General features: G+C 42.3%; 1 protein-coding gene and 1 long non-coding RNA gene across 5 annotated transcripts in view; one reads left to right on the forward strand and one right to left on the reverse strand.

The window, feature by feature from the left end:
- tspan9a (tetraspanin 9a) overlaps positions 1-27,926 on the reverse strand; it is a 156,443-nt gene that overhangs the window by 65,326 nt on the left and 63,191 nt on the right. For 3 of the 4 annotated variants that reach the window (XM_071505056.1, XM_071505047.1, XM_071505039.1), the window contains one exon: positions 1,117-1,196. In XM_071505056.1, the coding sequence (XP_071361157.1) occupies positions 1,117-1,179 (63 nt within the window). In that variant the 5' untranslated portion in view covers positions 1,180-1,196. Of the gene's footprint in view, positions 1-1,116; positions 2,254-27,926 lie in introns of those variants that run through there. The other variant, XM_071505031.1, reaches the window with a different exon arrangement.
- Positions 1,571-27,876, forward strand: LOC139636764 (uncharacterized). Its single transcript, XR_011694460.1, has 2 exons — positions 1,571-1,687; positions 26,962-27,876. It is a non-coding gene; the product is annotated as an uncharacterized lncRNA (long non-coding RNA).

Raw genomic sequence — 27,926 nt, forward strand, 5'->3', positions numbered from 1 at the left:
AGATCTTGCTTTGTGTTATGCGTGTGTGTGTGTGTGTGTGTGTGTGTGTGTGTGTGCTTGTTTTAAATGCTGGCTGGTTCACAGCTGGGCTCCAGTTAATGCCCACACTGTTGCCTCCAATGTGCCCCAGTTAGCAGGGCTCACAACCCAGTGACATGGTGGGCCGTGCTTGGTAGAGACCCCAGTGTTGGGATGTTTTTACGCCTCACGCTTCGCTACATCCACACAAAAGACTTGGCCCCATAACCTATAAGCCCTTTAATCCATTCTGTAAACATTCATTCAGGGGATGCCCACTTTTACAACAAATGCCCATGCATGGGTACCAATCTGAGGCTGCCACACGCCGGCCACGTTTCTCTGGGTGAAATCTAATTTGGGCACGGAGAACACTATTACACCAAATTACATCAAATACAGATAATTACAACATTAAATACAGATAATAACAGCAATTACAGTGATTCTAGACATTTGCTGCGATTATTACAATTTTCTATATTACTGATCCTGGTTTTACCCAAGAGCGTAGACGTTTCATTAAAATACTGCATAATAAAATGAAGCACACAAATCAGAATCACTTGAAACTCTTGCTGACAACCTCAGCTCATATCCCCCTGGTGCATATTGTGTTGCTCATCAATGTAACTGCACTGAAGAGGTATATTCTATTTCACTTGCATACCAAAAGCAGCATTTCAACTTCATGTTCACTGTAAATCATATAACCATCTGAATGAGTGACCCTAATGAACCCATGTCCTCCTTGCCTCCACAATCCAACACCCTCACCCACCCACCATCCACCCCCTCCCAACCTCACCAGTCACACACAAAAGGAGACCTGGTGCAATGCCACTGACTCTGTCATGACATCCAGGAATAGCAACATGCACAGAGAGGAACAGGCATAAACACCCTGATGTAATAATTAGAAATGCGTGATTGCACTGACAACCATCACTTTGCAATAATCTTTCCTGATTAACATAAAAAAAAAAAAACCTTATCACACACTGAGCCTTCACATTGGCTATCATATCATCAACTAAATGAATGTGAACAAGTATGATGAGCAGAACACAAAACAAAACAAATGAATGAGCCACTTACCCAGAAGATGAGATTGAAGATGAACATCATATACTTCAAGCAGCAGAGGCAGCCTCGAGCCATGTTGCACTTCTTGAATTCTAAAAGGAACACAAAGGATAGATCCAGGTAAAAGACAACGTATTTGCTGCCTTTAGGTGAGCTGTGCTTGCTGTTGGACTTGTCTCCTGTGCTGGCGTCAGCTCCAGCTGCTCCAGCCTGCCCCTGCTGTGCGTTTTTGCGCGGCCCTGTGGAGCCGTAGAAAGCACCGGCAGTGAACCCGCGGCCGCCAAAAGGGCGGCCAGACGTGGAGGCTTGAGCAAAGTCGGAGTCACGGCTGTCTACGGAAGGGCTACGGTGAATGGCTGACTCCTCACTGCTGGACTTCTCCATGCTCTAGGGCTGCAGCTGCTGATGAAGGGCTCCCTGACGCACAGTCTACCATAGTCTCCGAGATGAGCGGACAGAACAACTCGCCCTCCAAATCTCCACCGCTTCACACTATGAAGCAAATAAAGATAAAAGCCTCACAGAAACACAACTACATCCGCTTCAAAGTGCACAATTGGATCAGAAAGTCTCCAGTATAGAAGTGAGTAGAACTGCACTGCTCAGACACCTCTCGGAGGCTTAAGTGTCTTCTGCTTGCTGCTGCTGTATTGCTGTGATAGTCCTGAAGTAGCTGTGCAGAAGGGTCCTGTGAGGGGCATTACCACCGCCTTATAACCGGACTGTCTTTCTTGGAAGAAGTTACAGCAGTCCCTCTATCCCCTCATGTAATATCACTCTCCTCCTCTGCTGCTTATTGCTGTGCCGGGTTGCTCCGGTGGGAGTGAGACCCCAGTGAGTCTCAGCTGCTCCACTTCCACGTTCAATTGCTGACCGGGTAACTTTTTCTCCCCTCCTCACTCTCTTCTCCTCCTGCTCTGTCCCCCTCTTCTCAACGTGCTCTGATGCGCTCTGTCTTCCCCTTGCTCTATCTCTCTCTGTCTCTTTTTGAGGGAGCGTGCCTTCTCTAGTGTACCATTCTGTGCTCAGTGGCTCAGTCCTCCGCACTGCCTGTGCTCTGCTCTCCCAACAGCAGCGCTCTGGTTGATGTGCTATTATCGGCAGACGCAACTAACGGGCATTCCCTATCTTCCAACAAGAGCACTTCCCTCCTCCCCCAACTCTCTCTCTCTCTTTCACGCTCTCTCCCTCTCTCTCCCTCAGCCCCTCCCCTCTGCTGAGCAGACAACCAATGCAGCAGCTGCAGCCAGAGCCGAGCTCCTCCTCTCCACTCTCTGTGTCTTTAATAAGCCCATCACTGTGTTTGCTTTGACTATACATGTTCAGCAGTTTCATCTCTGCTGTCAGGGGAATTGAGAGGCCAGAGATGAGTTCTACAGAGTAAAACAAACAAACAAATTTAAAAAAAAAAAAAAAAGAAGTGTCAAGGTAATTGTAGATAAGTAATGGATTATGTGTTGAGTAGCAGGGTTGTGTGTGTGTGTGTGTGTGTGTGCAAGGTTGTGTGAAATTGCTGGCAGGGTCTTTTGTATGCAAAGAGCTTTGACTGCAAGTGATTGCACAACGACAACTGCACGACAACTGCGACTTCTCAAATGCCAGAATAACTACTCACACCGTTCTAATTTGTGGTCTGTACTTGCACCGATTAGTGAAATATAAAACACATATATTTGTGAAAAGCAGCCTGAAACATCAGGCAATGATCACTAGACTAGGTTTGCTGCCTCTAATGCGGTTGGTGGTGACAGTGCCGAGCTGCAGTTTGGTCACGCTATGACTGTGTTACTCATCACTGCACTGCCCACATCCATGTAAGGGGACCCAATGGACTGGCAGCACGCAGGCTTTGGAATTATGGCACCATCTGAAGCATGGAAAGGGGATAGTTTCTTTGAGATGCTGAACACTCTCCACTGCAATGCCAGGGTCAAATGCTGAATAGCCCTGCTGATTCACGCACCAAGCTGACAAGTTATTACTGAGCTTTGATTTTAAATTTATCAAGCTCTCCAAACATGTGCATAACATCAGAGAACAAAGCATCCACAAGGTAGTGACTGTGAGGCAACTGCGAGGCTGCATCTATCTGTGTGAGCGTGCCAGAGCTTAATTTTACCCTCACTAGACCGTAACAATTGGAATAACAGCATAATTGCCCTTATTGACTCTCAGATTCTTTTCCTCCAGTACTGTCTAGCTACTACAGGTCTACCACTAGACTGCACATTGTTCTGCTGTGATAACGGTTTTCTGTCAGCTGTGTGCCGGTGATGGCTCAGCCTCCAGACAGATGGAGGGAGAGATTCAACTGAATGGTCTTAAAGGTAAACCCAGTAATACCCAATTGACATAGACAACCTAATCCAACCCTCTTGCGTTTCACCATTGTAGAGTAAAAATCAGCCTTGAGGGAGCACATGATATTGTGTTTGGAAAAACACAGAAAGAACAATGGTTCAAAAGAAACATGACAATATATTACAGTTCTTTGCATATGAAATCACATTTACACCTGGATCCAGCAGTATGCATTTAAATGAATTTTTAATATGTTAACTGTCTTTCTTGCAGTGAGTGCAGTGAGAAGATTCATACCACACTAATGTCTCTATGGTAAATATGAGGCTACAGCCAGCAGTCAGTTAGCTTAGTTTAGCATAAAGGCTGGAAGTAAGTCTGACCAAAGCTCACTAATTTACACAATGAGATAAGTGTTAATGACTGAGCTTTGGACAAGCTGGTAGATTAATTTGATCACCGTTGGACTGAGCCAGGTTAGCGGATTCCCCATTTGTCCAGTCTTTATGCTGTACTAAGATAAGCTAAGCTGACAATCTACTGGATGTAGCCTTATATTTACAGCATGTCGCAGTGGTATTGATCTTGGTTACAAAGCCAAGAAACGTGTTTCCCAAAATTTCAAAGGATTGCTCTAAGTGAACCGGTTGTACAGTAAAACTGTATCTTACAGTGTTACATAGAGACAGAACCTCACACAGTTGACAACCATCACTTTGCCATTGCCAACAGTCTTGCAGTTGTGAGGAGAAAATTACATATTTCTACATTGTCTGCTTTTCAAGAACGAATGAAAAGTGTGTCTATTTTTCATCTTGATTGTGCATTTTTGGAGGTTTCTGTGTGGCTTTGAAAAGCTTTTATTAGCTGGAAGATTACAGCAGATTCAGAATCTCACACACTGAAGGGGACTTTAATCTGACACCAGTATTTTGATAGCTCATCTAGTTTCATCTCATCTGTTATCTGTAAATGACAGCGACTCCACATGATTATTTATTCTGAATACAGCGGCCAAAGGTAGACATGATGACACATGATGACAATAGTTGCTCACAAGGTACAAGCGACGAGGTTTCCCTTACAGCTCTTTTGAAGGTGAAAAGCTACAAAGACTGTCAGAATCTATGCGCTTTCAGGCCCCTAACTCCAGGTTCAATACAATCTGTATCAGTGCTGCTCTCTCTAGGAGTTACACGTATTTACCAGAGCTCAGGGGGGCTCTTCGTGTGCATGTTACTGATTCGTCAAGTACCCTGAAGGACACGTCCGAGCCTGTTCCCTTCTGAGCTGAGCACAGATCCATCCATCGACATCCAAAGCAACGGGGCTCTGCGCTGCTGCATTATAGTTTGAGGGGGTAAAGAAAGAGGGAGAGAGAGAGACAAAGAAAGACTGGGGAGAAATGGATGTCTGTTGTATGACACAGAGGAGTTGAGGCTCAGAGAGAAGACGACAAATATGCGGAGCAGCAGCAGAGCACACCAGAGCAGAGAGCCTGGGCTGTGAGAAGGGCGGGTGAGTGGTTGAGTGAAATATGATTGCACTCAAACATTTTCTCAGAAGTGGCAACCTTTAACATGTGTATGTTACACAAAGACAGACAAGATTAGAGTTCAGAAAGAGCCAATTTGAACTCTCTCAGAGCTCTTCAGATAACACTATACAGTAGGTAATGGAAAGCAAACAACCATGAACCTGAATCAGGGCACTATGAAAAAATAATATGACTTGAGTGGTGTCAGGCGTGTATGTCAACCAACTTCTCCATTGAAGAAGAGGCTAATCTTAGAAGGCACAGAAGTAATCACTTGCAGGGAGAAAAATGCAACTACAGTATGTGGTCTACATAACAGATATCCCATCCTGCAAACAGTAGGGGGTCGAGTGAAATTTACTCAAAGACCTGTGCAATGACATCTTTCATTAGAAACACAGATGTAGCTTATACTGACCTCCAATATTATCATAACATAAGAAAATATTCCTGCATCTTCAAATGGGTCATTTAACCCATAAAATGTAACTAATCCCATTTTAATTTGCCTACATCTAATAGTTAAACCTTAAATGAGTAATATATGATTATGTTCCTTGTTAAGGTGGCATCAGGAGATGTGTTTTGTAATTTTGTAATTTTTTAGAGAAACTAAATACATGGCACTCGATAAATAAACTTCATTATATGCTGGATCAGTTCATAACGGAGACAAAGATTATGTTGGAGGAGAAAGCTAGAAAAAATACTGTATCAAAAAAAAGCACTATGTTTTCCACAGCACTGTGTTAAGGTACTTCATCATTTCAAGCCTTCTATAATCTTCCCTACAACATTCCGACCCCACCCATTACAAAGAATTTGGCAGGGTTTAGTGGCTTTAAATCTGTCCTAAATGGACTAATTTAGAGCGACTTTATCTTCTTCTTTATCATCATACATCATACTTACTTCCTGTTGTAGTTTTATGGGGATATACACTCAGTTATTGTAGGTTGTCTTGTCAGCTCAGCCTGTGCACCTAGGCAGAGGTTCATAAAGACAGATTAAAAATAAGACGCAGTGGCTAAGTTATCCTGACTTTAGCTCCTAGTGCGAGTTAAGCATCAGAAATACTGGATCCTAAATTCCCCATAATGCAACTGGATAGAGTCTCTGTCAGACCCTCCCTGCCTGCTAAACACCCACATCTTTCGCATTCATAGCGTCCAAGCCCGAACATAAGGTGCGTTTGACTTAATGTGGTGCCGACTTAACGTGATGCATGCTGAACTTAAAGCAATGCATGCTGGTTAGAAATCTGGTTCAACTTTCACCATGTCACATGACATTAAAACCTCACGGGAGCAAGGAGCATACAGTTTGCTGAGTCAGTTGCTCTCCTCTAGCTGCACCGGTCGGGAACCGCCTCTGTGACGACAGAGTTTTGTTCCAATCGGCTTCAGGCTTCACTGACATGCTTGACGTGTTCTACATTTTTATTCCGAGAACCTCAGGTATGTTATCTCCTTTTGTTATGTCTGCTAAAGGGGATGCAATTTATTTGATCTCCTCCCTCTGGCAGCTCATTATTTACATATGGGCACCAACACTATAGTTTTCATTTCTTGCAGGAAAGCTGTAAAATCAGTTTAGTTCAGGAGTTTGTTATTGTAAAAGAAGTAATGCCCTCACAGGTCATATCTTTTTATCCTTTAGATTTATTTTCTTCTCACCCCCTGGCAATAGGACGGCCTTGTGTTTTTCATAGTATTCTTAAGTCTGTGGTTCTCAGGAAAACAGAAAGAAATAAAAAATGTTATCTCTCTAAACATGTTACTCTAGTAGGTATTCAATATGTGACTTTGCCCCATACACCTTTACCCATCGCTCTTGATGTTTTCATACTTAGATTTAATTTTATGCGTGTCAAAAGACTCGTGTCTGGCCTGAAAATATTTTAGAGCAACATATTTTTTGGGTGAGTAAACAGTGTGCAGAGGTTTCGCAAAAACAGTCTGACACATTGAGGGTAACACTCCTACTTTTTTAATAAAAAACCACAGAACAGGTGTGCACGCAGCCAGATTTGCCAGTGTCCTTAGCTTACTGATGCTACAGGAAATAAAATGCGTGCGACTTGACTGCAGTCTTTTTATTGACCATCAATCAGTCGAAGTAGTTGAGGTCAGTTGCGGTCGAAAATGAACACGCAGCTATGAATAACCCTGATGATATCACTATTATCTCATTGGAGTACATTTTTTTCTGCTCCTTGCAGAGCAGCAGAGGACACTGTGCAGAAATTTTCAGAATATCAGTCTCATTTCAAGTACATTAACCTTTATGTGTAAAACTGGTGAAATTCCCTTTAATGTACAATCCATTTCAAAAATACTGCATCAATATGTCTGTAAAGTCTGTTACAGCCTTAACGCTGGGACTTTATTGGCCGTTTGTGCCAGTTTACACTTTTAACTAGAAGCTGGAATACTTCATTTCTATCAGTAAAGTCCCGTTTGGAGATCTCCGCTACAACGTGATGTCCAGCATGTGAACTTGTAATTGCTTTGAAGCAAACATGGTAACTGCATAATAACTAATAATAACATAATAACTCTGATGGCTGAATACCAGCAGCTACAGCCAGAGGAAGGTCCAGCTAGATGTACAACAGAAGAAGACAAACAGACAGAATATGAATGGGGAATGCTAGCTTTAAAAAATAAAATAAAAATGAAAGAAACCCACTCATGTTATATATTGCTTTGTATTATGAGCTGAAATATCACTTTGACAAAGTGGGTCTTCGGTGCACTTCATCTGTGGCCTCGAAAAAAATGACAGAGTAGTTTCTGTATGAAAGCCGAGTTTGCTTGTGAGAATGTTTTTTGATACCACAACATAATATATGATTTGTGTCCGGTAAGACTATGTGTGTGTGTGTGTGTTTGTTTGAATGCTTTAGCTTTTGGTCATTACATCAGATGTTTGGTTTTTTTTGGTAGATTTTTTCCTTGATGCTTGCTGTTCTCTGATTTTATTTGCTGTTCTCTGATTTCATATGCTCTAAAATGAAGACCGTCTGTTTTTCTGGCTCTGGCCACTTGTATCTTTTGTCATTATTTTTGACATTTTATAGACTGCGTGACTAATCAGTCTCTTAATCAAAACATAATTGATAGCTGTATCTAAATCTAAAAACATTAAATGCAGCCCTGATCATCTATGAAACTCATTTCCCCGAAAATGTCACTGGATGAAAGACCATAGACTTCAAAACAGATGATATAACTACACGTGGACGTATGAGATGAAAATGTCTAAAGTTCGAAGGCGGAGGTGAACGTTTTTTGGCTGCTTCTTAAAAATATCTACTTTGGTGTTTTGGTAGGTGATTAAGTGTTCTTGAACTCAAGAAGTTTGTTTTTAGTACAAAAGAGATTCAATCCAGTTTTCTTTTTAATTTGATATAGAACAGATGTTTTCAGTCAATCACCTTCCAGGCGCCAAGATGCCTCTAGGAGGAATCAAAACATAGGCCCATTATTTTTAGCTGAATTAACGAACAGAATCATGTCTTTCATGGGGAAAATGGCAGTGTTTTTTTTTCTTGATCTCTTTGATAGCCTGCGACTGAATGTCTCTAATTTACTGAGTGGAATTGAATCATGACAATCACAGCCACAGTCACAAGGTCACCTCACACATGACAGCATCCCAAAAATAAAACGAGCTTCAATAGAGTCAGTCAATCGAGGAAACTTTATGAAAGTGTGATGTTTTAAAAAAGAGAATGACAGTACATGAAGATGGAGCTGATATCTTTTTTAAGACAGTAGTTCAACCATTCAAAAAGGAGCACTGCTGCTTTTCACACATGTAACAACAACAAAAAGAATGCCTACCAGATAATTACTAGCTAATTTGTCTTTGCTCATATTACACAAGGAATTTGTGCTGCATATCTTTGACCAGTCAATCTGAAACCATATCAGACCTGCAGACATACAGCGTATGACATGCGACAGCACATGATCCTGGTGAGAATGTATGATCAAGGCCTGAGCATAAGGAGAGGATTAAAACTACAAAGGGTTTCCTCCCACTCAATATGTCACTGCCAGTGGATCTTAGATCCTCTGAACGTTTGGGCCGGGTCTGTTGCTGTGGATGCAAACAGACACCACAGACAACATGGCAAGACCAGTGACGACCGTATATGTTGAGGAACCTCAACAGCCAAAGGACAAAGTAAATATACAAGAGGATGAGGACATATTTGCACTGACTTCTGGTCAGAGAATACTCTGTGATATGCGGGTGAGCTAACAAGCTATTCATTCTGATGTCTGCCTCGTCTCCAAAATCAAATTAAAATCAGGTGTCAATCTGGTTTGATATTTATGGGTCTATCTTGCCCTTTTATGATGCTCTGAGTATTACCCTCTGAGAGGAGGCTGGCCAGACAGTGCTGCCATTCTTCAGTCATTCTTGGGTGATTTGCAACCAAAAGTCAATAAAGGTGTCTGGAAAGGGTGTTAATTAGGACATTTATGACATCACACTCCCCTAAAGACCCAAATGTGATAGCATGTGCGGGCTCCAGATAATGGGGCTAAAGCTGGAAAGGATTGAGCTCTGATCCACAAGGTCAAATGCTGTAAACCACATTTAGAAGTATGAAGCTCGGGTAGACTGACTATCTACAAAGCTAGACACTGTTCCAGTGGACGTTTATCATGTGCTCACGCCAACACGCCAAACAGTTTTGTGTATGTTTATTCAACCTCTCAAGCGGGAAAACCCCTGACACTCACACTGTGAGAAAAGAACCCACTGCTGAGAACCAGAGACCAATGTTTGTGGCCCTTGTCAGGGTTTGAGTGAAAAAGCAACAGTGTTGACATCAATAAACCTAGAGAAAGACACAGAGGTGCACACAGGGTGTCCACACATACACACACTCACACACCCATATAAAATTAAATACACATAAAGCCCCAAAGCCCCAGCAGCCAGTTCTGCAGCCAAGCCCCAATCTAAACTTAATTCCTGCAGGCACGTCCATCAGAGCTGTGGGAGATGAGGCAGGACACATGAGACAAGCAGGGTTTTACAAGTAAAGTGAGTATACTCCAACTACAGGATACTACATTAGCATTTAGATCAGAAAGTGTCCCTTGCCATTGAAATGCAACGTACTATCACAGTGCACTAAAGTCTGGTTCAATACAGGCTGTCACAGAGGGGTCAAATGCCTGTGACGTCTGGAGCAGTACGATGTATGAATCCCCATGCTGCTCAGTGGAGTGGAATAGCTGTTCAACAGTGCAGACTTTATGATATTTAGAATATTTTAAGAGAACCAATAACTGTGTGAAATGTGTGGGGCGAGTCACTGAATTCAGGGATTGCTTCTCAATTTACTAGTTCTTAGTTAATTAAACTTGACTTTGGGGTTTTTTGAAACGTATGATGAGTTTCTTCAGTGCTACATTGGCGATGGTACAGTTCAGTTTTTGCAAATATTGGTTTGGTATTGGTTTAGTTTGGTCTTGTGATGCATAAGTGAAGCACAGTCCACTGCTTACAGTGTGATTATTTAATACGTAATTCTGAAGACATTTGCTATATTAATATATATACATTGCTATCAGAAAATATTATTAATAAGTAGGGATGTCCTAAACTAAGCTGTTTTTCTCTTTTCATTTTAGGTATCTGCCGATACTTCCATTTACATTACTTAAATGTTGATTGATGTATCCGACACATCGCAAAAGCACAGGTGTAGACTACCTAAAATTGCATCTTATTATTTCATGAGCTTCCTGATTCAAGTATTGAAGGTCATGGTTCAAAAACATGAAGTTCATAAGCTTAAATTACTGATGTTAGGGAGAATGCCACCCTGAGAGTTACGTCATTCAACTCTGTTGGGTTTGCTGAAACTGAAGAGGAGCTTCTTCCCTCACAAACTATCTTTGACGAGTAGTGACAGCGGCATGCAGAGAGCACAGCAACTTTAATTTAGGCCTGTCGTAAAGTTAATTTAATTTAATTAATAGTGACAGCTGATATGATGTACAGCCGGTGACATTTGTCATTTTACACGACGAAAGCAACTCTCAGCACTACCTAAAAATGAGAAGCTGCTGGGCTGAATGTTATCTGCATGCTTTGCTAATGATTATTGGCGCCGAAGCTTAGTGACTCTGTATTTTTCGACCTCAGCGTCTGAACTCAGAGCCGCTCCCTTTGGCGCTCAAATAATATTTTTCATACATTCTTATTTTCCCAGGCTTACGCACTGGGATGCTGCACTGTAGCCTGGGTTTCTTAAAGAAGAGGCTCTGCAACATAAGGCTGAAGAGGACAAAACACAGCAGAGTACAGCAATGAAGGGATCAGATTTTGATCAGCATTATTTTAGCTGATATACCAGTCCATTAAAAGATTATTAACATTGTGGTATTGATTTCCACCGTACCACTTAGCCCTCCTGGTACATACACAAAGCTGCTAGATCGACTGTGAGGCAGGAAGATAGCATCAGCTCTCCTCACCTCAATCAATCACCTCAGCGGTTTTTGCCTTCTTCCTGCAGGAACAACACATTCAGTGAGAGTTTTAGCCTTGAGGTTAGGTGAGATCACACGCATAATTAGCAAATCTAGACACTGTACAAAATACTGAATACCTTGAAAAATGTGAAGAAAATAATTGGCACAATTACAGCCATGTACAAAGAGGTTGTGATAACACATTAAACGAAAAGAACGACAGAAAAGGAAAGACGAGGAAAAGCACTGTCTTTTTCTGAATGTACTGCCTCTGTAGTACAGTGTGAGTAACACTTACTGACCCTGTGGGCCAAGAGTGAAAAGGGAAACAGGTGATGGGTCTTTTATGTGAGGTAGGAAGTGAAAGAGAGATGGGTTGAAGAGGATGCAGTTATCATTACGAGTCCAAGTCATATGGAAAAAATGGCAACCGCAATGGAAGCGATGCCCCTCAGAGCTCAAGTTTCCATAACCTGTGGATGCCGCTGGCGCAACATAAACACTATTTAAGGCTGCGGAGGAACAAGAATTTATGGTGGTCAGATCTGTCTTTGCTCTAAAAGCCCAAAGCCCTGTGGGTGAACTGTGTTTGTGTGGCACCTGATAAGCAATCCAACACCAGCTTAAATCTCCTCCTGCATTTCAGGGAAACAGGTTATAGGGCATGCTGGAGACAAAAATGTCCTCTGGGAACTAAAGGGTTGGGACGTAAAAAAGGGAAGGAGTAGGAGGGAGACAAACACACGGACTATTAGAGACAATCAGGCATACAGCATGTGCTGTGAACTTATGGAGGTCCCAGTGCCTCCCTCCTGTCACAGTTAGAGATGCCCTTTCTCTCCGTGTGTTGTCAGAATGGCTGTGCTGTGGTGGATACCACTATGTTGTCTGAGACAACATACAGAGTATGATCTGTCTATCCATGCAGTGGGATTAAAGGGTCAGTCTCTGTGGGGACTAAGGTCAACATCATGGTTTTATCTGTAGTTCCTGCCCCACAAGAGGGTGGGAAACAGCTGGTGCCACGCACAGCACATGTCTGCATCATGTGTCCAACATGAGCACCGGTCAATAAGCAGATGAACGCGGTGCCTCTCTGAAGGAACGTTAAAGAAGCTGCTGACACAGTGATGAGGGGTCAGATGGGGTTCATTAATATTTTAGTTGGCTGTTGCTGAAATGCAAACAAAGGAGGAGTAAGCGGCGCTGCTGTGCGGAGATGAAGATGGAGAGAGCTGGAGTTGGACAGAAGGCAGTCGGAGATACAAGATGCGAGAGGAAAGATGGAGCACGGACTGGCAAAGTATTCATCTTCTCTCTGCGATCCTTGCTACTCAGCGCCACGGCTGCTGGCTGACAATTCAAAGGCGACGATGGATTAAAGGCACAACAGAACGCCTGAGGAGCTTTACCATTGTGGGCACAACGAAGACATCTCATCTCCATCTCTGAGACTGTTGTTTCTACCTCAGGCGTACTGATCACTGCTTGATCTCGAGCTGCCTATGACATATAGCATTTTCTCATTAACATAATCTCATCAGAAAACAGTATTTGCACGCCCACATATAACAAGAGAGAGAGAGAGAGAGAGAAAGAGTGGGACAGAGTAAGAAATTTAATCTAAAAAGAAAAACAAAAAACAAAAAACAAAAAGATCCAACTAAGTATGTTGGAAACCTGCAGAGAGAAGAAAATGGCCCACAAGAGCAGCTCAAATCCGACCAGCTGGGAAGCACCTCCCCTCAATATGGCAAGCCTGACCAGTCCATGTGTGAGCGTGTGTGCGTTTGTGTGTGAGTGAGTGTGTGTGTGTGTGTGTGTGTGTGTGTGTGTGTGTGTGTGTGTGTGTGTTTGAACTAGGGACATGGGGTCTGGCCCCTGGCACAGAAGACACTGTCAATATGGCCATGGTCATTCATGAGCAGCCTCTCTGTCACTACTATCCAGAGAGAGACAGGGCAACAGACCAGCAAAAAGACACATCACAGAGGAGAGGAGAGGAGAGGAGAGGAGAGGAGAGGAGAGGAGAGGAGGATAAAGGTAGCAGACTGTGGCAAAATGCCCTGGATCCCTTCACTTTTACAGGAACTGCCCTGCTGTGGATTAATGCCCTCCTCTAAAGAAACAGCTGCCATGTCATTGTGTTTGTGGGGCAATCTCCAGATATGAATCAACAACTGCTGGTAAAGCAACAGATAAATCCTCACGCCACATAAAATCGTAGCACTTGGAAGTCATGCCAGTGTCTGCACATCTCTTTGTTTTCCATAAAATAGTAAATCCCTGCTGCTGCAGTCTGAGAGATGGAGCTCCTGTCTAAACAGACTACAATATCATACGGCAAAGAGGGGAGAACAAACTACAGCTGATTGATGTTTTATGTAAACAACACGGCGCAACATGCATAGCCTCTTCACCTCCACGGCTGGGAGAATGAAAACAGTTGTGGAACAAAACACGAGGAGTCTCTTCCATCTCCTGCTAAATACTGAAACACACACACTGCCTCACTCTTGTGCCGTCTCAGGAGGATACACAGATACACAAAAACATGAAATTACAAAGTTGGCCATAATATACTCATACATATAGTAGCTATTCCCTGTGAAATCCCATATGGTCTTATGGGTTCCCCAAGCAGAAAATGGAATTTGCAGTCCTCCAGCAACATGATGTAGACGGCAGTGATAAAACAACTTAATTTAAAAGTTTACCAAACGATAAAGTAATCTATTACTCTGAATATCAGCTACTGCAACATTTGTTACGCACATAAGATAGAGAGCAGTTGCTGAGCTGCCAAATATTCTTAATTAAAGTCTGCAGACAGTGAGTCTCTCCAGAGTCCAAGCTGAAATTGGCTCCGGCTACTTTTCTGATTTCACCTACTTAGACATTTCGTGCTGATGGCTCCCAGTTCTGCACATTCCCTTTGAGGACTGATGATTATAAATTAACTCAATATTCTCACACCCCATGTCATGCTTTTGGCAGCGCGATACTGGAACGAAATTGCCTGTAGATGATTGAAATGAAAATAATTTTTGTTTAATGACAAATCCCACAACATAATGAAGAAGGCAAAAGCTATTTATGCAGGGCATTAATGAGTTTAACATTATTCATTGTGCGCTTATACATATAAATATACACTATGTAAATAAGCAGGGTAAATGAATGCGTTTTCTCAGAGGAAATGATTGAATATGAATTCTAACAAGATTAGCGGTGACATGCCCCAAAAACTTCAGAGGCAGAGAGGTCACTGGGAAGGAAATGTGAGCCACTCTGCCACTCAATCATCAATTTTATATCACTCTCAAGAGCACAAGGTCTCCCTGAAAATGATTTAAGGCCAGAAAATAGCTTTCCTCTGACCCATCACCCATGGCAATTGATTATAACATCCGCTTCTCCTCCCCACTGCTGAAATCCTAATCGGCACACATCAAACAGTAACGTTACTTCATGTAATGGGAGGTTTTGCATGGCAAACAGCTCGCTGAGGGCGACTGTTTGTGCCACTGCAGGAGGCACAGATTATAGGTCGGAAAGTCATTTCATTTTCTCAAGCAAGAGAAACGCAGTGACTTTTTATACAATATACCTGCGAAAATGTTTTAAAGTACACCCGGTTCTTGTCACAAATGACTTTACTCACAACATTATCACCTCTTCGAGACATTACATCGTTGCTTGTTAAGCAAGCCCGAGCCAGGCTACATCTGATAATGTTCCCTCGCAGCCTCGGCCAGGTAAAAACTAATATTTTGCAGCTGTTGCAGAGGGGCGACAGTGGACCTCATATAAAGACTCCATCAGTCCCAAAGCACAGCTCTACTGTTACACACACAGTGCGGCAGCAACACGGGAGATCTTTAACTCTATGTGCCCACATAAGAAACCAGATATGGGCTAAGGCGAGGCGTGTCTGCCTGCAGAGTTTCACTACATTTAATGCAGTATCTCCTCTCTCTCTCTCACTCTCTCTCTCTCTCTCTCTCTCTCTCTCTCTCTGAAGTGCACACACACAACTGTATATTTTATGCAGTCACCTCTCGCGGCCATGCTCACAAACACTCACACTCACACATTCGCTACCCTGTCATTTTCTATTCACACACTGACCTTCAGCTGAGCCGAAAAACAGCCTCAGTTACTTCTTTACTCTACTCATTTATATTCATATGGAAATAAAAAAATAGATCCTGTGTTTACTCCACAGTGATAGTAAGCTCATCATCATGTATACCTGTAAAGCCACTGACACTGCATCACACAGTGGTCAGAATGAGGGGGAAGTAATGGTCAAGCATCAAAAGGCAGGAGAGTAAGAGTCAAGGATCAAAATTCAGCATGATTCAACAACTGACAGTCATCCTCTTCCTAGTGACAGGTTATATGTTATCATTTCTCTTGACATGACACAAGTCTATCTGACGGTGACCTTCATATTAACCTGTCAGAGTGCAGTTAATGTCACTCTGTGTGTCCATGTCTGGCCCCTTTTTTTGCATGTGGGTTAATCTGTCCACCAGTGTGGCGGGGTAAAAATGAAGAATTCTGGGTGAGCTGGGTCAACCATTCCTAATTCAGCTGGTCAGGAGTTTTATTGCCTGTCCGGATTGTGCTCGGCTCCAGCCTGTCTCCGCTGTGGTACTCCTGCCACATCACAGGTGGAGGCAAAGAGCAACTGGACACTGCGCAGAATGTTAAAGCGCAAGAGAGCGTTAGGGGGAAGAGGACTGTCCTTCAGCTTCACTCTTCCACCATAACACGCAGTCATCATCGATTTTAACAAGCCCTGCGCCTCACATAATGACAAGTGAGCGCCAGTTTGTGACGGCTGAGGAGTCCATCAGCTTAACAAGTTTTTAAGGCATTCAGAGTGCAGGGAGTGGAGGAGTAGTCCAGATTTCTCTGATAAGCCACCACACATGCAATCATTTGGTATTCCTGATAATACCACCAGGTGAGACATTGAGGTTGTTCACACACAGAAGAAAGCAGTTCTTGCATTATGACTCATGCCATTTTCTAAAATGCAACAGAACAAATAGCACTGGAGGTAAAGGTCTCGCTGCCCTTTATCTAAACTACGTTTTCAGTAGTGCGGACAGCAGATATCTGACTTTCCAGTCCAACAGTTCCACTCCACTCTCTCTGGCTTTTGTGCTGCATCCACATTAATATTCATAATATCAGCTCAAATTTCATCCTGCAATTCATTACAGCCAAGAATTTTGTTACTCAAGGTGAGTGCAGAGGGAAGGGGACGCGCAAACATATTTAAGGATAATGTGTGAGCAAATACGCGCAACACAATACTTTCAACCTTGTAGGGCTAAATGAAATTTAATCTGCTGTAATAGCTCGTGCTGGTAAACATAATGTTTCATATTTTATTTATCCCCAACCACTAAATCAAGGAAGTGAAAATGCAGGGAATATTGTAGCTTGACAGCACTGGAAAGTGTATTGCTGCCATGAATTGTAATTATGATTTGTCTATCATTAGTGGCATCATTAATAGATACTATTTTTGCCTTCGACTGGCAGTCTCTCTTTTTTTTTTTTTTTTTTATATGTTTTCAGCTTTTGCCCAAGAAATGATCAGAAGGCAGCCTCTGTGAGCTGTGATTGTCTCCACAAATCACAGGAAAGCTGACACATTCAGAAGAGGAGTTTTAATGGATATATGCTACACGCTATTAAACAAGCCTCTAGGGTTGTATTCTTAAAGCTTCTACGAATAGCGAAACTGATCTGGGATCACCGTTTTGGTCACATGACCACGTTTGCTGCACAGTCAGATATTTAATGCATTCCTGATCTATGTCTAGATTTAGGTGCATCCTAAGCTCCAGGCGGAACAGAATGACATTGAGGGTTTGCATGTCTGCATTACATTGACAAGCTGAATCCGCAGGGTGTCAACATCTGTGACAGCCTGGAAATCAGGGTCAGAGGTCCTCCCTGTCTGATCCACAACTGCCTGCAGCTTTACACCACACACCTCCATTTTGTATTCTGACAGGCCTGTTGACTACCCCCACCATATTTCTGCTTACAGTTGCACCTTTTCAAACGTTGACTGAATTTGCGGGGTTATAGCGTATGAGGAACACACCACACAGAACAGATCGTATTAGCTTTGAAATGTGCTGACAAAGAATAGGAAGCAGAGACAAGGACCTTACCCTCTTCTTCGTCTGTCGTGGGCTCGATGCACGATTCAAAACAGATAACATAAACACAGAGCATGAAGACGACATTCTAAAATAAGAACCACGTCATTAAAGGGAAATGGGCACTGAAATTCTAGAGGCATCTGCGATGATGGAAGTGCGTCATGTTGAAGGCATTTTTAATAATGAAACATATTCCCTGAGTTTGCTTGTGTGTTTTGAAATAATCAAGAGCACTGGGGGGAGTCCAGAGTAATCTATTGTATGCAACAGGATGCAGCATCGGTAATTAGTGAGCACTGTTCAAAAAGACGCCTCTACACATTTTTTTTTTCCCCCCTGCTCATGGATTTCTTCTATACAGTGCTTCCACAGGAGTAAACATAGCTGCAGGGCATAGTTATTTTGCTTAGTAAAACAAATGTAGAAGATACTCAAAGTGACACTGATTTGATACAGCTCATACTGGGAAATGCAGCAACGGGATTACTCAGCCAATTACGCTGTTAGCAAAGAATTTCTGATTTGAGATACACCATAAAAAAAGAGGTTGTAATTCAAAAACAAATATTAGCTGTGGATTTTAAAAACAAAAAAGAAAACTGATCACCTGTGACCTTCTGTCTATTCATTTGACGATATGAGCAACTATTTAGCTACACAGACACACACCTGCCTCTTCAAAACCGTTGTGTATGTATATGATGACATAGGCACATACAACACAAGGTGAGAATACAGTATATGAATCTGTGCTAATATTTTGTGCTCCTGGGCTGGTTAACCACGGCACAGACGCAGTGCGTTTGACAAGCTAAGACATGATTTATTAGTTTAGACTTAAACAGCTGTTAGGAGACAACAGCTCTTAAGCAACACACTGAGTAAATAGAGAAAATCTTTTTATCTGTGATGTACAGTGGCCCAGAGAGCTGAACACACCACAACTTCAGAAAACACATTCAAATAGACAAGACACAAGCAAATTAAGAAAACATCCTCATCAATTTGACTAACACGTGCGCCACAAGTACACATAACACAACCAAATAGACAAGTCTGCAACAGCGCGTTTGTCTATTCGGTTGCATTATGAGCATTTGCAACTTCAAGGACTGAAAAATGCCTCAACTAAACATTAACCTGGGTAGCCCTCATTATTTTTTATTAAGCACAACTTTGACATTTGGCGTTTGTGTATGAGAACACTGGGTTAAAGGTAAATGTTTAAAGCAGGATTTAAGCCAAAATGATCACAGCAAGCTAAGAGGGATCACAGCGCGCAAGTGCCATCGCTGGAGATTGAGCCCTCTTCCACATGGGAGGATTAATGCATGGGTTTGAGCTGACTGCCCTCTGGACCATGCTTTCCCTGATAAGAGACATCTGAGCTCAGCACATTGCACATGCAGAGCCAGATAGAGTTGTGATTACAGTATGGACAAGAACTCTTTGCCAGGCCCTTCATTTAGCTGGCCCTTCCCATCCATGCAGCCACGCTTAACACAGCTCCGAGCTCAGGCTCCAGGCCCAAGGGATACTCATTACTCAAGACCGGCACACACATCTCATGCCCCCTCAAGACCCAGGTATCGACAATTTCAGCAGCAAATGCAAGATGACAAAAAAATACCCCCCACCCCTACTCCTATCCCCTATCCTGTTGTGCCTTAACACTGCAATGCAGCTTTATATACAGTTCTCTGGATTTTCTCCCCAGTTTGTGTTCTGGTGAACTGTCATGTAAAATAATCAAGACGTGTTGTTTTTGTCCAGGCATGAAACAAAGACTAGTGAATATTACAAAATAACTCAAGTCTAGAGTTTCACCAGACAGCATGTCAAGGAAATGGTACAGGCAGAGTGGAAAATGTCATTTTCTATTTAAGGTCCCACGTTATTAAATTTTCATGATGTTGTCTTTAATATACTATGGCTGAGGACATAATCTTCTGCTTCAGTCACAGCCTACAGAGTAGAACGGGCTGCACAGCATGTGAAGAGTAGAGTAGATTACACTGAACTGGCCTGATTTCTTTGACAATTTACCCCTTAAATACTTGTTTGATGGCTGTACCCATTATTATATTAGGCAGTAGATATTAAGCAGCTGTTGCTTCATTCCTAAAGCGTTTCCTCCGCCTCCCTATCAGAGGGCTGTCTGTGTGGTCACAAATTACTTATGAGTTAAAGGCAGGTATGGCTAGTGATTCCCCTCGTGACTACAGTCTCATTTTCCCTTGGAATTTAAGCAAAGCAATTCTCAGATCTCCAGCTGTGTTCTACAAGTGGACAATTAGGATAGCTTTATAGCTTAAAGTCAATTTTTTTTGTTGCTTTGTGCATACTTGACCATTCACTAAACCCTGCCCTCCCAGCTACTCTTGCTACACTTGTCCATTTTTAAGTTCTATTACATGTGGCCAGCCAGCGTTAGCTAATTAACGTTAATACTAATATAACCCTGGTTTGGAGGCTCACTACGGAAAAGCTCAACTTGACCAGCAACATAGATTAGATTTACACTTTGTAGTTTTTATTTTTAAACTGTCAAAAGAAAAAAATTATTTGAGGACAAGTACCGAACAATCTCTCGATTGACTTCTGTGACAGGTTTGGCTGGGGTTAGTGGAGGTTAAACTCTCTAACTCAGATAATAAAGCTAACGGTAGCCCAAACATAGCGGCACCCAGAATCAGCTCCCTTACAGTGGGGAAATAAGCAACTACACAGCAAGATAGTTAGCTAATGATATCGTTCGTGGTTTGGAAGTAATGCCTGGTTACAGAGTAAACAGATGATAACAAAAATGATACCCCACATAAATTCAGAAGGATGTCTAAGAATGTCGTTCAAGTTTCCCTGATGTACACTTCATGGCAAAGTTGAACTGAGTTGAACACTACTCAACCTCACTTAAATATCAACTTCTGACAAGAGGAGGGCATCTGTTAAGTGGTCTACTGCGAGCAGCTTTTTGGAGTGGCTCAATAGTTCATATCCAGCTGCTCCGCTCTGTCACTTAGCCTCTCCATCTATTTCCTTCCCCCCCAATACCCTCAGCTACCCTCTCAATAACGCATCATACCGCTGGCTAAAATAGACAACTCTGCTTCAATACTTGTCTTAGATGGACAAAACAACCCATGGGTTCCTGAAGTGCTGCCGTTCTCACTTGCCTTGCCATCTGACAGTGACTTTGGTGGTATGAGGGTCATTGGAGGTAGCTCTTTACTACAGCTCAATGAATTTATGATGGCTTGGATGCACAGAGAACATATAATTTGTAATGCTATTATCATCACTTTGAAGGGAAGCTAAAGAGCTGCTCTGTTGGTGGCGTCCACAACCCCCACGACCACAACAGCAGCACTGCAAGCAGAGCCTTCTTTTAAAAGCCCCCTTTAAAAGGGACAGGCAGAGCTGATCTTTTGCAACTAGCCAGTAATTTCGTGTTTGAAAATGAGTTACAGACAGGGAAGAAAATTACATTCACAGTAATCAAGACTTGAAATAATAGAGGAAAAACACTGGCAGAAATGTTTGCAAGAGTGTACTGGTGCAAAATGATAATGTTACAATTCTGGTAAATTCAAATGAGGAAAACTAAACCACTGAAAGGTTGGGACTCTCAAAAGCATAATTTTTCCATTAATTTGAAACCAGCAACACCTAAATCCGCAATCTGCATAATTGTTTTTATTTGCTGTTTGTTGTTCTGTACCCTTCCATTTTAACACTCTCCTCACGCTCAAGGATAGTCAAACAGGGGTATGACCTGGTAATTAGGCCTGCAGTCATCACTCTGCAGCTTTTTGCCAGTGAAGAAGAGAGGTGTGCGTGCGTTGGATGAGGTACAGTGCTCCTGCTGATGAGCAACTTTCTTTTGGCCGATTAAAGGACTGTGTGGCTGTGGCCCTGCGCTGTGATACAGGTCACTGAGTTAAGTGGATGGCTGTCAGACATGCTCACTTGCATCAATACATCAACCACCATCGCTGGCATTCGGTGGGCACAAAGCAACCCAAACAAACCACCGCTTCTTAACTAACATCTCCTCTCATCTCTCCATCTACGCCCTCCACTTGTAATTCCTTCTCTTCTCTCCTTTGTGCCTTCCCATCCTTCCCTTCATCCATCTTCCCTCTAACTTTTCGTACAACCCAATTTCTCCTCAAAATATATCATCCAAGTCTAGCCTCTTTCTCATCTCTGACTGCTTTCAGCATCCCAATTTCTCTCCTGGTATCCCTCCCCCCCCCTCCCCCCAGCCAGCTCTGCTGGTGTCCTCTCTGTTTGGAGATGAAAGACGGTGGTCCTGCTGTCTGACGGCTTGTAAGAGGCTGCTAATGTGAAAAGTGTGTGCGCAACACTGTGAGATGTAAGTCTCTCTTGCTTACACTTAATGATTCATTATTCTGTGTTGCCATAACTTCACTCATTTAATTATTCCTACGCAAACTGCTAGTTAAACAAATAGCATGTCACGCTGTGTGTGTTTGTGTGTATGAGAGTGGATGTAAGAGAGGGTGAAAGTTGCGTGCCTGCTTGTGTATTGTGTATATTTTTTCCCTTTTGTGTTTAACCACTGTGTGTTTGCATGTGCATCCATGTGAATTTTCCTTTTTTGTCTGTCTGTGCCTGGAAGGTCCCATACTGTCACATTTGCATGGCTCACTTTGGCTACCTCCTGTGTACTCTTGCCTTCCCACAGCAAGTCATGCATGCTTTCTGCTCTCCGTGCAGACAGAGAATAACTATCACAACGAATCTGCAGCCAGAAGAAGAAGAAACATTTGGCACATCATACGACTCTGACACCTCCACACGCTTTCCTGGGAACAATGAAGCCCTTAAGGGTTAGAGGGGCTGAAGATAAGGGGGAAGCATCCTCCCCCTCATCCCTCTTGTGATTTCGAGTTATTGGCTTTAAGGTATTGCTGGCGCTGCTTGCTCCGCATCAGGGCCAAATATTAGTTTTTGCAGGGCTTCAACAACAATGTTGCTCGCACTGCAGACGTGTTTGGTCGTGGCGATTTAATTAGTCAGATTCTCTTCCTGACGGTTCAGAGATGGCAAGATGGCAGCATGTCAAGTGGGAAGGTCTTGCAGGGAAGATGAACAGTGTAATTCTCCAGTTAGCTTTAAATGAGGAAATTATCAGTCATGATTAATTTAAAAACATTTCATCTTGACACCCTGGTATTTAAGTGCTTAGCATACGCTGCATTGACATGGCCGCGCTAACCGAATTCCAATAAGGAAATTTCCAAACGTGGAGCACCAGAGGTTTTATTCAACACTGAAACATTTGAACACTCAGGAATTCTTATTTGTCAAAAAGACACTGGCATGATGAACGAAGTTAGAAAAAACATGCAACTCCTGAGATGCATGCACATTGCAAAACCAGATCACTTCATAACATTTAGAACAACACCTGTTTCCTGGTGTGCAGAGTCTGCACACTAGAGCCCAGCATTAATGAAAAAGGATGGGTCATGATTTCAACCTGTGTCACCTCACATGAGAGGGTGCAGAAGAGTCATATGAGTACATGAGTTTCTACAGATACACACATGAGCACAGACGCTGTCTCTCTTTCTCCTCCTGTCTCATATTTACATAACTACACCCTCATCCAACAATGACCATATCATGTCCATACTCAGAACAGAAATGCATTTTTACGTCTGGGTTAAGAACTAAGCTCACTTGACAAGGAATCTACAAGGCTTGGTAAATTTGATACAGTGAAAGAGCTTATGGCTAAATCTCCTTTTTCCTCTCTATTGCACACACTGCTAGCATTTAATGTAGTCTTGTTCCGCTTCCCCACTGTGGTCATTACAAATGCAGTAATAAAATGCAATAGCAAATCACCAAGATACTGTATGCGTGCCTGTGTGTGTGTGTGTGTGTGTGTGTGTGTGTGTGTGTGTGTGTGTGTGTTTGTGTACATACGAAGTGGATCCACCAAAGGCTGGACTACTTCATATGAGACTGCAGTCTCCAGTCTGATGCTGTAGCTCCAACCACATCGCTGTTAACCCACGGAATTACACAGAATTACATTACATAAGTATCAAATACATTTTCAGTCTCAGTTCTCTCAGCAGTTGGCACAATCACTCACCCACTCTTTTTCACTCCTTCTCCCTGTCTTCCTTGGACTCTTTTTTTAGATCAGGCAGAAAACAAATATTGTAGGACCATTATATTAAATTGAAATCACATCCTTAATAGAAACAAAATGGCTGTTCACCATACCTATCAGTCTGCTATACATATCTGTATGACACTCTATATTAAATCCTGATGAAAGCTGAAGATATGACACCTGCTTGTCATAAGGTGAACTTTTTATGTGATATAAGGAGCAGCTACAGGGGAAGGGGGTTTCCATAACGTGGGAAAAGTCGAGTAAAGGATATTTATGTTCTTATTTAGGTGGTGACAAATGAGAAGCGACAGTGGTCTTCAGGGCTAGTGTGACACCAGGACATTGAGTTGAAGAGACAAGATATGCTGCTGCATGTCCCCATCATATTAATCAGCTGGAAAGGTTACCTGAGTCCAGGTTCATTTAGAGACTTGGAAGGAGGCGCACACATCCATTTATGCCCATGCACACAATCAAATATTCACATGTGTGCTGCCATGTTAGTCTCAGGCTGCCTGGGACTGTGTTTTTTTTTTTTTTAAGGTGAAGCAAGAACATCTATTCCCCCTGATGGCAAAATGGTTTTATATAATATAATGACTGATAGCTTGTGACATAAGGGGCTGTGTAATTGTGACACTTTGTGTCTCAGGCTTGGGGAAGGCCTGGTGGCAGTGGTGCTAAAATTTTCTCTGTGGTCAGCTCAGGGCAGGGACTGATCGACTTTGTGGAGCTGGCACAATCACAGGGTAAAACATGGAGTAAAGCGTCTTCAGATGGAGCTTTTAGGAAATAGAATTGCACTTTCTCCACTATTACACATCACCCCCCTCCCCCTTCTCCCTTCTCATTGCAGTGTTTCATTCTCCTAGGGGCAGTGCCGGGTGGACGGATGGATTCACTACCGTTCTGTCCAAGTGCCAAATCTCATCTCTAAACCCATTACTCTGAATGATGTGAGCTCCAATGTAAAACAAGCCCTGCAATCAGCAAGGTTAACCCAGGCTAAAACAGAGTCCACATGTTCTGTAAATGCATTCATATTAGGAGGTTTAATCAGCTATTTATGAAATTACATTGCCTGCAACACTGGAAAACTAGGGAAATGAGCTACAATGAAATAACAAAAGAAAAAAGAATATTAAATATTCCCCTTAAAGATAAAAAAAGATGATGCACCCTCCAAAAAATCAATAAAGCTGTGAGTTAAGAGTTTGGCTATGCACTTTGCTCCTAGGTGACTCTCTTATTTTAAGGAGAGACAGGGTTCAAAGGGAAAACCTCTTCCTCACTTTAGTCCTGACTCAGTCCTTTCAGGAGGCAGTACTAGTGGACCTTGGGGAAGCATGGGAGATTGGTAGATATCAATCTTTTCAAATGAACAAGACAAATTTTCATTTGTTCTTGTTGATTCTTGTTGAATCAATCACTGATCCTGATTAAAGGAGGTGATAAGAAGCAGTTAATAAGTGTTGAAGTCTATATCTTCACGCTGCAAATGTGTGTAAACCTGATATAGACATATGCATTCTTTTGGACTTTTTGTCAGGCTTGTACCCTGCTATCAGCGTGAGCCTTTGCTGCAAAAAGATGACGAAGGCCCATCAGTACACACTGTAATTACGCAAAGCATCGTATCCACTCCCCGTTGAAAAATTCAATTCAGGTAATGTGACAATATCACTTGGACTCTGAGGCTGTAATGAGAAATGTATGAGTTGGAGAGATGGAAAGCTCATTCTGTTTCCAGTGTTTCACCCTATAATTTTCACCATGTATTGTAATTAAGTCAGACCTTCCAGATCTCCCAAACGGTGGAAGAAGACAAACAGGATGGATGGTGGAACCTCATAATATCAGTAAACATCCTGTACAGTTGCATGGTGTGTTTGTAGAGGTACCAAGGACCAGGAAATGTTCAACAGGCATTAACAAGCTTAATTTTACAAAGTCAAGATTGACAACAAGGTAAAGCCGAGTACACGGTGGGTACAACACAAGTGCAGCAAAGCAAAAGTTCTACAAAGATTGGAGGTCTGTTGGTTTGCCTCTTGTAAATCCAGTCCAAACAACCCTGGATTAAAAACTTACAGTAAAAAAAAAGAAGCTAAAACACCAAGTGGCTTTATCAGTTTACGCAAAAATAACACAACCCAACCTTACTTGACTGTAGCTAGGAAATCCTGTTCCACTCATGCATACCAACGGCAAAATTATTCATACATAAGTGAAGATTCATTGTTTATTGAAACCCACATTTAGCAATAATTCATGATTGGAATTAATTAGCAGTTTTTTGGATGTAACTCCACACGCTGGAAAAATCACATTGTATCATTGTTCGACAAGTGTTTTTCTCTGTTTTAACCACCCACTCAGCTTCATTGTGTTAATGACTGCAGACTGTACCAAGTGGCTCAATACTTTTAAGGTCGGGTTTTGATATTGGGTCACTATTTTCTTCAGCACATAAATATTTAAACCTCTTTTGCTTGATGCTGTTTCCAGTATAGACACCACAAAACAGATAAGTCTGGCATTTAAGAGAGTTGCCACATTTAATAGAGTATCTCAACAATTATTTAATGCATTGCTATGGTATTTAGTATAGACATACATGGTCCCCTGTTGATAAATACTACTGTCTTTGGGGATCTCTCTTTTCACTCTTGTGCCACCCTGAGGTTGACATTTTTGTTTTTTTTTTAAAATGTCTCAGACATGTCCCTCTCAGTAATCCTCACAGAGCTGCTAGCTGCTTGTTAGAAGTTATTCCAAGAGTGGTAAACAAATCTCACATTTAGGTCAGTGAACATACTGAGGTAAACAAAAATTAACATACCACTCACATCAGTCGTTTTTCATCTAGCCCTGTAAGATAAGAAAGGGTCAGCAGGTTCAGCACTGCAGTCAGCTGAGTATTCGACCTGTTTATGTTTATATTCTCTAAGCTATGAGTATTGTTGAAGTCTCTTTACCAAAACACAGATATTATAATGAAGCTAACCCCCTTTTCACCTCTGAGCTGCTTGATACTGTTAAATGCCTTCTGCAGCCAGTCCATATGTGCAGGGTACTTAGGATAGACAGTTTTTGTGTTCCTTTTGATGTATTGTTGTTTTTTTGTTTTTTTTCTAATGACGCACTGGATGGTGGCAGCACTACCGGCAGTCCCAGCCCCAGTGGCACACAGTGGGTCTCCCTACTTGGCTGCTGGCTGGGCTCTGTGTGAGACCTATCCAGTGGTGGGACCACATCCAGGATGAATACTCTCTCCAGCAGTGTGTAAACAGTGACTGTGGACCAGCTCCCTGGGCACTCTGGCAGCCCTGCAATCCTAACATTATCCCAGCCTCACTGCTGGGTCCTCTCATTTGTCCTGAAGGCACTTCATCTGATTGGCAGGCAGTCTCACCTTGTGCTCCAAAGGTAACTGCCATGCAAAAGACCTTGCTCCGTTTCATTGCTCCACAAGTGCAGCTCAGAGTGACCCACTCTGTTGTCACTGTATTTAAATCACTCTCCAGGTCAGCTCAGGCAACATTAAAAACTATTATACCAGCAGTTAAAATTCGCTCTTGAAAATGGCCGTGACCTGGCTCTCAAAATGTCAACAAAGTCCAGGGGCAATGAGGAGGGAAATTTGCCCCCATGAGCCATGTGTTGAGAACCAATGCCACTGGGGATGAAGCTGAATTTCTATGGAGGTCCCACTACTTGGAGCCAATGGTGAAGCAGGAAGACCAGACCTTTGAGATGAGGAATTAGCACATCATCCCTTCAGAGTGATGCCACTCAGTGAGGAATGCAAATGGACAATCATTGAAAAACACCTATTAAAATACATATTTTAAAAATGGAAAGCATCACCATATACACTATTTTTTCATGTGCTATGATTGTTTAAAAAAATCGAAATATTACTAGAAATACCTATATTCCAGCAGTCCAAGCAAACCATCATAGTAAAGACCCCCAAAATAAGTTTTTACATTCTGTGATGCCTTGTACTGTGGTTGGTATAAGTGGATTGTGTGAAAAGTTAATATGTTAATAAATAAGTAAACTGGTAAAGTTGGTAATTAATGATCTTGAAATTTGGGTTCCAGTTTGCATCGTGTCAT

The sequence above is a fragment of the Trachinotus anak genome, unplaced genomic scaffold (assembly GCF_046630095.1).
Source record: "Trachinotus anak isolate AG129_WGS33_773 ecotype Australia unplaced genomic scaffold, CSIRO_AGI_Tana_v1 ptg000002l, whole genome shotgun sequence".
NCBI classification, from domain to species: Eukaryota; Metazoa; Chordata; class Actinopteri; order Carangiformes; family Carangidae; genus Trachinotus; species Trachinotus anak.